This window comes from Papaver somniferum, chromosome 5 (genome assembly GCF_003573695.1).
Source record: "Papaver somniferum cultivar HN1 chromosome 5, ASM357369v1, whole genome shotgun sequence".
Taxonomy (NCBI): domain Eukaryota; kingdom Viridiplantae; phylum Streptophyta; class Magnoliopsida; order Ranunculales; family Papaveraceae; genus Papaver; species Papaver somniferum.
The window spans coordinates 88,420,821-88,431,061 of NC_039362.1; the positions used below are offsets into that span (position 1 = coordinate 88,420,821).

At 35.0% G+C, this 10,241-nt stretch overlaps 1 protein-coding gene across 1 annotated transcript; it reads left to right on the forward strand.

The window, feature by feature from the left end:
• Positions 1-2,192: 2,192 nt before the first annotated feature.
• On the forward strand, positions 2,193-4,606 carry LOC113277619 (cyclin-B2-1-like). Its single transcript, XM_026526662.1, has 6 exons — positions 2,193-2,818; positions 2,903-3,032; positions 3,346-3,435; positions 3,526-3,747; positions 3,845-3,920; positions 4,041-4,606. The coding sequence occupies exons 3-6, from the start codon at positions 3,373-3,375 to the stop codon at positions 4,121-4,123; spliced, it is 444 nt and encodes a 147-aa protein (XP_026382447.1). The 5' UTR covers positions 2,193-2,818; positions 2,903-3,032; positions 3,346-3,372; the 3' UTR covers positions 4,124-4,606.
• Positions 4,607-10,241: the final 5,635 nt, after the last annotated feature.

A 10,241-nucleotide genomic window follows, 5' to 3' on the forward strand; every position in this document is an offset into this window, starting at 1 on the left:
TGAGTAGAAGGAAAAAGAGTTCTCCATCCTTCAGAGTTAGGGTTAGAAGAACCCCCCTTTGAAATCGGAGACCCAATTGTTCCATAATAACCTCCAGAGTCTTTCCTTGGTAAAATAATCTTTGCATCATCACTGGTAGAGCCAGGGATAATCTTCCGCCCATCATTGCCATTAAAATCAATCAAAGGAGGAAAATGAGCAAAACCCAAGCTAGATTCAACCTCTACGTTGCTTAAGACAACCTCCTTCAGATTCGAATCGATACAAAAATTTCTTCCTCATACTTGTAGATTACAGAACAAGGAAGAAAACCCACAAGAAATTAATGGATTTGAGAGAGAAAAAAGGAAGAAATCAAAGCTCTAAGATTTGAAAAAATTGAAAAAAATCGCCAGCTAGCATAACTATATCTAGCTGTAACAAGTCATATGCTTCTTACAGTTTATTGCATATTCTCTAAAGAAATAAGAAGAACGGCAGTAGAGTATTCTGAGTTCTGAAGGAAGATACTTACACATTAGCAAGTGATTCGATAAAATCATAACCACTTTGCCTCTAGCTGTTAGTGAATTGTCTCTGAAAATGGGATCACCTTGGATACTCGTAAATGTCCTCCAAGCTCTTTTTCTTCGGATCATAAGAGACAGTCTTACTTGGTGAACCTGTGAACACCTTCAACGCTTCTTCATCTTTGCCATCGCCTTTCTCAAACGACAATATATTGAATGGGCCTAGTAAGTCACCTCGTAAGTCGAACACATATTTCTTTTCCCACCCTTTGTGATCAACCTCCATCTCGAAAATATCGAAAATACGAGTTTTAGTTCGTACTGGCTGTGCACTTTGAACCAGGTACATATGACCCATGGACTCTCCAAAATACATTACAAAATCCGCTCTCCTTTCATTGTCAATCAAATTAAATGGTAATGTTTTCAGCACCTGCTCCTCAATATTAAAGTATACCAAATCCCAGTTCTCACGATCAAACCAGTTCAAACAACCATCCCATAGAAGACCAGGGGAACGAAATACATCATTAGCCGTGTCAAAATTACCTTCACCTCCAACATTTTGTTTCGCAAGAGTAAATTTCGAACCTAGAACCCCAAATAAGTACAATCTTATAATCAAGTGACTCACGTGGATCTAAGACCAAACTAAGACTTCTCAAAGAATCATACTTGTCCCAATAATAATTTTCTGGTGGTGCAATCTCCCTGTGTTGTGCAGTCGAGGGATTATAAACAACTATAGTTTTGCTTGTTTTCGGGTCTTCTTCAGACATATTCATGCACAAGAGAAGGCCATTAAGAGAGTCTTTAATCACTAAATCATAAAAACAATCAACACTCATGATTTCATAATCAACACTACGATTAGTGACCATTTCCTTGTTGTGCAAGATAAGTTCATACTCTTGGTCATGTTCTTCATCTAGACGTTTTTTAACCAAAAACAAACCAGATCTTGAAAGTTTGCTATGAGTGCAATGCTTCTTAATGAAGTGTGGACTAGAGACTAGGGATTTCCAATCTTTTGACACACTTTTGAATAAAAGGAGCGATTCCACAAGTAAACAAACAAGTATTAGAATTAAAAGATCAACATTATTTGCTATGACAGATGATGACGAAGTTGTATTACCTGATAGCACCATCGTAAGGAACTGAAGAATCTTAAGACTGATTTTTGGTTATTTTTATTTTCTCGGAACGAAAATGAAGAAAAATGTAAAAGAAGAAAAATTGTGAAAGCAAGATGATTTTCTAGGTTTTTGTAAGAATAGTGATGGTGGACTGTGAAATGTGAAGGATGCCCACGAAATGCCCTAGTACACGTTTTTGACTGTTACCTTATTTATCTCAATTAAGACTTTTTTTTTTAGAAAAATTTAACGGTTTCGGTATGTAATGCTACCTTATTTATCTCCCGTAATCACGATCACGTTAACTTTTTTTCCTTATTAGGCCGATCGAGCGAAGCGATGGAGAACTTTATATATGGTGACTTTGTGTCAAATGGGACATGACATTTTTTTTCCAATTTCACAAAAAAGATTGGATTCGGCGTAACCAAAAAGGACGTAGGTGTAATTTTGTAAAACAAAAAATGAGTTAGAGGTCCTGGTTTCGAATCCCAGGACCAGCAACACCGCCAAAACAATCATTAATTTCGGTCATCCCCAACAACACTCCTTCTTCTTCTTCTATTTCGGTCATCCCCAGCAACACTTCTTCTTCTTTTGGTTGGGGATTTCAGAGAGGGAAGTCCAAATCCACCATTAAAATTGAAATTGATGAATGAGAATGTTGAATTTGGTGATTATCTTGAAACTGAGAGAGATGGATGTGAATGATGGGTTTGAATCAGATCGAGTTAAATATAGGGTTTGATGGGTTTATCTTGAAACTGAGCACCTGCTGCTGATGAAGTTGAATAAAAAATATGGGTATTGTTTCTGCTACCTGTAATTGAAGTTGGTGATAGTTTGAATCAGCCATTGCTGCTGGTGATATCGATGATGTGAAATAGACGAAATTGAAGTTAGGGTTTTGCTGTATGGTGAAGAAATCGAATTAAGAATGGGTAATTGCGGCAAAATAGATTGGTTTTCCTTAGGTTCATTCAATGTTTGCAGGAAATAAAGAAGCCAACACAGAATTCATCGGTTTTGATTGAAAAAGTATCGAATAATAAGGTCATTATAGATGTAGATGAATATAGAGCAGATAGTTCCTTCTCCGATCCAATGTTTGTGAAGCACACTGAAGCAATTCTTGATGAAGTCGAAATCTTGGAGGAAATTGACCTGATGGTATGATGACTTTGTGTTTTGTGTTAAGGGTTTACTTTCTTTTAGTGGCAGCAGTGTTAACAGTTTTGTAATGTATTGTTGTAGGAAGAGGAAGTTGAGATGGAAGATATTGTTGAAGAACCCGTTCTGGATATTGATAGTTGCAACTCAAAGAACACACTTGCACTTGTAGATTATATATTGTTGATATATATGCTCACTACAAAAAACTGAGGTTAGTCTCACTGTTTTCAACTCTTACTTGTTTCGATTTTGGTGTGACACTGTCTGGTTTTCCTACTCCATTTACTCAAAGTGTACAATTGAGAATCAACTGCTAGTCTTACTTGCTTTAGTGGTAATCTTCAATCTGAATACCTTCATATGCTTTGCCCAACTGTTCCAATTGAGAGTGTATTTTACCGTTACTTGCTTTATTGCTAAAATCCCAAAAACTCCAAAAGTTATAATGCAAAAGTTGGGTAATGTGAGATAGGGTGGACTTGTAAAGCCTGAGGTAACTTGATTAAACCTTGCCTATTTTGCAGAATTCTAGCTGTGTATCTCCCAACTATATGGTTCAGCAATCCGACATCAACGAGAAGATGAGGGCCATCCTAGTTGATTGGTTAATCGAGGTATACGAAATTTTGACATGATTTTCCATCTCCTAGAAAGGGCAAAGAAAACATTTTCTAAGCAAATCCTACTTGGTTGAATCTTGACAGGTGCATTATAAATTTGAGCTCATGGATGAGACATTATTCCTTATGGTTAATATCATAGACATATTCTTAGCCCGCCAAACAGTCGAACAAAAGAAACTTCAATTGGTTGGAATTACAGCCATGCTTTTAGCATGCAAGTATGATGAAGTCTCCGTACCAGTTGTTGATGATCTTTTTCTAATATCCGGCAAGGCTTATACAAGGAAGGAAGTTCTTGCTATGGTAAATGTCTCACTTCTAAGTGGCAGGCTAATCAAGTATGCTTTGTTTTTCCCAGTTTCAACATTAAAATTCTAACACTGCATACATATGTTTGCAGGAGAAATTGATCGTAAATACATTACAATTCAATATGTCAGTTCGAATTGAATTGAGAAATTACAGAAGAAGAAAAGGTGATCTGGTGCAATTGAATCAATGGGTTTTGCTTGTGATCGCCTATAAAGATTGAGCAGAGATTTTGCTTTTGTTGAGGTCATTAACTTTTAGATGAATGATTAGGAATGAATGTGCAGGGGAAAAGCCGGGGATGACCGAGAAACAGCCGAGATTTGGCCGGATTTCCAATTTGGTGAGTCAACTCGTAACTGACCGATGACCGATCCAGCTATGTGACTCAGTTGTGTAAGATAATTCAGACCAATCAGATGTAGCTGAAAGACTCGCTTAACTGCCTATCTCTTGACCCATTGACCACCTGTTTGACTAGTTTGACCGCTAATTCTGAAGGTATCGTAAGTTCGTAACGGAATTTCCATTGACAGAGATAAGATTCAGGTGCTTTTCTGGCTGGATTCCGGCAATTAAGGAGATTGTTTACAAAATTAATATGATACCTTGTTTGGACATCTCTTTACTTTACAATTTTGCTTTATAAATTTACAAGTCGACTCCGTGCCATTGTGGCGGATCTAAATTGCGAGTAAAAATTTAATTTGGCGTCAATTTTTTCGGCCGGCCGTGTCAGCGATCATCTAGTTTTAGTTTTAAGTTTAAATTTAAATTTTTGTCATTTTCTATTTATTTAATGTATATTAAACGGTATGTAATTTTTTTTGTTATTAAAGAAATAGGCTCAGTTAACCAGTTTGTCTTGTTTTTAAACCAAATCGATATAATATTATAAAATCCACACCACCAACACGTCTATTTTATTTTTATTTTTATTACAAAATGTTTAGGTTATTAAAATTGAAAAGCAGTAAATAATGTTCCTTCTGTCCTAAAATTTATGTCTTCTATTTTATTTTCGTTTGTCATAAAATACTGCCCAGCTTCTGTTTATAGTCATATTTTTTAATCAAATTCTCAAATATATTCTTCAATTTTATGATTAGAAAATAATTTTTAAATATCACCAAATAAAAATCTTAAATGATATCTTCCTCAATAAAAAACAAAAATCTTGAAGTTGTGAGGATAATAGTCAGGGAACAACACCTCTCTCCTCTCTGCAACTTTCGCCATTAACTGAACCACAAACTTGAACTCAAATTTAATCATTAATCTAAACAACTTTCTCCTAATATTTTGATCAAACCTCCACTTCTCTATCAATTTAAAAGTTTTTTGGATTTCCTCGTATTTCAACGATGATTTCCTACTTTTAATTTTCAGAACATTTGAATTTCATAGCCCGTAGCATCTCTATATTTCCACTGTATTCTATACAAACATGTCTCAATCTTCACAATCTAACCTAGAACAACTAAATCCAAATATGGAAATGATTCGTCAATTTGTAAATCTACTTAATCAAGAAACACCAAGAAGATTTGCATTCATATCCCATTACCAAATTCATCAAAGGATTACCAAAACTGTTTGGTTCTCATGATCATCTCTCCTAAAACTTATCAAATCTCAAATGTCAGGGAACTATTACATAAACTTTGGAGGTCCTTTAATCAGAAATATTTTGTGTCTGAATTCACACTAGATACTTTCTTAATTAAATTTGAGTCGCACTCAGACTCGGAATTTATCATGGATTCATCACCATGGGTTACCAGAGATGATTTATTGGCTTTGGAAAGGTGTGTACCTAACAAATTACCACATGAATACCTTTTTGACATAGTAGAATTCTGGGCTCAATTACATGGTTTTCCAGTAAACTATCTGAATAGAAAATTTATTCAGAGTTTAGTTTCTCATGTTGGGAGTCACAGAACAATATATGTTCAAGAGTCACGAAATTGGGGCAAATTTGCCAGAGTTCGTATCTCAGTCGATATTAAACATCCACTTAGAGACTATCACATTTCCTCTATCTAATGGGCAGGAAATAACGGTTGAAATCAGATATGAAAGGATACCAAGATTTTGTTTATTCTGTGGTCTTCTGGGTCATCTTATGAGGGTATGTCCTAAAGTTCATCAATTAAAGGATAAAGTCCATCAAGATTTTCTCCCAGAACTTCATCAACAGGCATATGATCTCATCCTTCCAAAATATCATCGTTCGATCAATGCTTCTTTGAAGAATTTCAATAATGATATGGATGAATTTAAAGATTCAGATTTGCAGGAAGAAAATATCATAGATTTGGTGCAAAATCAAAGTACAATCTCAATTGAGATCTCAGGGATGATGAGTCATCAAGCCAGATCATCTGTGACTAGGAATTTTTCATCAACTTCATCTTTTGACGCGTCCAACGGTCGAGAAGATAACTTACACATGCGGTTACCTAATTCCGGAGTTTTTTCTGATAAGAATACCCTGACGGTTAATAACTCATTCAATAATTAATCTCTTCCAACCAATCAGGAAACATATTTCTTTTCATCTATAACTGTTCATATTCATCAGAATGGTCATCCGAGAAAGCCACGGCAACGATCTTCTGTATCGATCAGAACATGGAACTAACTTCCTCAGTAACTGCCCAAACTGCATCTCTGCAACAGAAGAACACTGCTCTGACAAAAGGAAAAAAATATATAGTCCAACCAAGAAAATTCTTCAGGAAATTTCCACTATAATAGTTTCAAGTCTCTTCAAGTCTCTGAATCTTTCAAATTTGTCACTAAGAAACTGAAATCTACTACAACTGAAGTTTCAAGTAAAACCATAAATGAGAACCTTCATCAACTTTTATCCGGGCCCAACAGCAGATCACAGAATAGTAACGATGGGAGGATTTTATGGAATCCCGAACAATCAACCAAGAATACCAAGAGGCATGAATGGAAATCGAAGGCTAGGGGTCCTAGCAATGCCGTTATTCCGATGTCAATTACCAACAAAGATTCGAGAGGTGCTAAACGAATGTTGAATGGAGCATGCCTACATACTGGAGATGCACAATCAGAGTTAGATTCAGGAATTAATGAGAATTCAGATAATCAATGGGAGACGGCGGCTAGCCCTAATAGGTCGCGCGGTCCATGTTAGTTTTTTCCCGGAATTGTTGGGGGTTAGGGAATGACTCAACAATTCAAACTCTAAAATCATTCCTAAGAAGTTCAAGACCTAATATTGTGTTTCTATCAAAGACAAAGTTATTTGAATCTTCTTCCACTTTTCTTCTTCGAAATTTTAGTTATTCTAATCACTGTGTAGTCCCAGTTGTAGGTCGTAGTGGTGGGCTTTGGTTAATGTGGCAAGATGACATCAATGCAGAAGTTATTTCATGCTCCAAGAACTCAATCCATCTTAAGATAAATCAGTCATGTCCCTTCTCTGCTTGGAATCTATTATGTATATATGGACCACCTAAAAGAACAGATAGAGCTCAATTCTGGCAGAGTTTATCTGTATATTCTCAACATGTACCCGGCCCCAAATATTTTATAGGTGACTTTAATTCTATTTATTCGATTAGAGAAAAATCAGGAGGTGATCAGTCTTTAACCGCTGCAATTTCTCAGTTTAATAAATTCATTCATGAGAATCATCTACTGGATTTAGGGTTTTTCGGTCCAACTTACACATGGTGTAATGGCTGACAATTTCAGAGTTTAATAAGGGAAAGACTAGATAGAGTTGTTGCAACTCCAGATTGTTGTCTTATGTTTGAACATTCGGGTGTTTTACATTTGCTGAGAATCTCAAGTGATCATTCACCCATTATTCTCAGCACTTGCAGAAATATAGCTAGACGCCTCCTTCTTATAAATTTGAAGCTTACTGGGTTACACATCCGGATTTCCTCAAAGTGGTACTAGAAAGTTGGAATTTTAATCTCACTGAGATCTAACTTCTAAACTTGCCTATCTGGGTAACTTTCTCAAAAGCTGGAGCAGAAACAAAATTGGTTGTATTAAGAATAAAATTAGAAATTTAAAAGGAAGAGATTACTTCGTCTTTAATCTTTATCCCTAAATATTGCTATTATTCATCAAGAGAAAAATATTTCATCTTAATTTAATGATTACATTATCATGGATGCTACTTATTGGGAATAAAGAATGAAACAAATATGGATGAAAACTGGTGATAGAAACACAAAACAATTCCATCTTTCTGTTCAACAAAGAAGAAAGAAAAATCAGATCTCCTATATCCAATCAAGTAATCAACAGTGGATCACTAACCCAACAGATATTGCTGAGGATTTGGTTTCTTTCTTCAAATATTTGTTTCAAGAGGATGTAAATATCCAAGATCCTTCAAATTTGCAAGATTTTTCTTATTTTATGAGTACAACAGAAAGTACTTTTATTCCAGTTACACCAATTGGTGATGAACTATGGAAAGTGGTGAAAATATGAATTATATGGGTTCACCAGGACAGACGGCTATCCTGTTTTATTTCCATAAAAAGTGTTGGACAATAGTGGGAGAAGAAACTACTCAATTCATTCGACAAATTTTATGTACATGAGAAATTCCAAGTAAGCTAAATCATACTCATATAAGCTTAATCCCAAAGGTCAAAAATCCAGGTAAAACTATGGAATTTAGACCCATTGCTTTATGTAATGTTTTGTATAAGTTTGTGGCTAAAATCTTGGCTATAAGAATTAGTCCTTTCCTGAGTATGTTTATATATCCTGGGCACAGAACGTTTTTGTTAAAGGGAGACAAATAACTGATAATGTTGTTATTTCAAAGGAATTATTTCATTCTATGAATAAATCAAAATATAAAGAAAGTTATTTTGCGCTGAAATTGGATATGTCGAAGGCGTATGATCGAGTATCTTGGTCTTTCTTGAGCTTTATGCTTCATCAAATGGGAATTCATGACTTATCTCACAAGTTAATTATGAATTGTGTTAATTATGCTTCTTTCTCAATTCTCTTAAATGGTGCTCCTCATGGAAATTTTAAAAGTGGAAGGGCTCTCAGTCAGGAGTGTCCTTTATCACCTTCTTTGTTCATTATCTGCTCTCAAGGGTTGTCTCTTCTAATAGGAAAATTTGAAACATTGTCTTTATAGTGGTTACAGGATTAATAATTTTGGTCCTTCAATTAGTCACTTTGAAAAAGCGGGGGTCTAACAACCACGCCCAAATATTCGTTTGGCAATCTGAGAGGACTTACTCCAATACACTTTCTAGAGAATCAACTAGACAGTCAGACTCAATCTAGAGTAAAGTATATCAAAGAGTTTAATATCTCTATTTCAACACAATCAAAGTTAAACAGAAACAAGTCTGTAAACTTGATTGTAGTGTGAAGATCTTGAAACAAAGTCTTTTGTTTTAATCACAACCTATTCAATATCCACCGTGTATAAACCTCTTTAAGCAACAATCACTAAAGGAATATTTCAACACAGTGCCCACTTGAAATAGGGTTAGCCCAGACTGGTCTAACAATGTGAAAATAACAAAATCAATTGTTCAAGATCAATCAAGTCTTATCCAACAAACAAGGTCATATTTAACAACTATGATTGATTCAACATGTATTATTTCAATTATATAAATAAAATATAATGCGGAAAAGAAATAACACAGACACCAGAAATTTTGTTAACGAGGAAACCGCAAATGCAGAAAAACCCCGGAACCTAGTCCAGAATAAACACACATTGATTATAAGTTGTTACACCAAATTACTACTACCTATTCGGACTAGATGTAATACCTTCTTCAGCACAAATAGAATTCCTAGCACAAAACCGATTATCTTTAGGAATTCTTCTCGTTAATCTTCTAGCAGAACCCAAGGCTCTCTTTAGAAGATACAACAACACGATTGATACGATTCGATATTCTGTTTGCACAAAACACCGGTTGATTTCCCTTTAGATGTGAATCAAGGTTTTGGAAATCTTGTGTTTATTTTGATAAAACAATTACAAGGTAAAAGTAATATAAAAAAAAAAACGTGTAGATTAGGGATTATTATACTCTTCAATAAAGGAAGAGAAACCTAATTATTCTACCACAAGAACAACTAGAATAAATCTAGAGATATCTTGTTTAAAACTTCTCAACGATTTTTACGAGATGCCTCAGTAGAAGTTTTTATTTCTAGTCTCCGATTTCGATTAACAAGTGTTGGTATACGATCGGAAACTGAAATCTATCAAAACCTAGGGTTTATGATCAACAACTCTTGAATGGTTTTATATCAGAAGAGAAAATTTTAGAATAGACAAGAGGTGAAAAACCTAGATTACAAGTTGTATAATCAATCACGAAGATTTGATCCAGCTTGGCTTTGTGATCCCCAATACAAAGACTTTTATCTCACTCTTGTTCATGAAGAACAGAAGACATGGAAACAACCTGCAAAGCTTACGCCAATTTTCCAAA

What these genes read in the sequence shown, in the direction of transcription:
- LOC113277619 (XM_026526662.1), top strand. Translation starts at nt 3,373, where the DNA reads ATGGTTCAGCAATCCGACATCAACGAGAAGATGAGGGCCATCCTAGTT. An exon ending in TAGTTGATTGGTTAATCGAG is followed by an intron (nt 3,436 to 3,525) that starts GTATACGAAATT and finishes GAATCTTGACAG; the next exon opens with GTGCATTATAAATTTGAGCT. An exon ending in AAATTACAGAAGAAGAAAAG is followed by an intron (nt 3,921 to 4,040) that starts GTGATCTGGTGC and finishes ATGAATGTGCAG; the next exon opens with GGGAAAAGCCGGGGATGACC.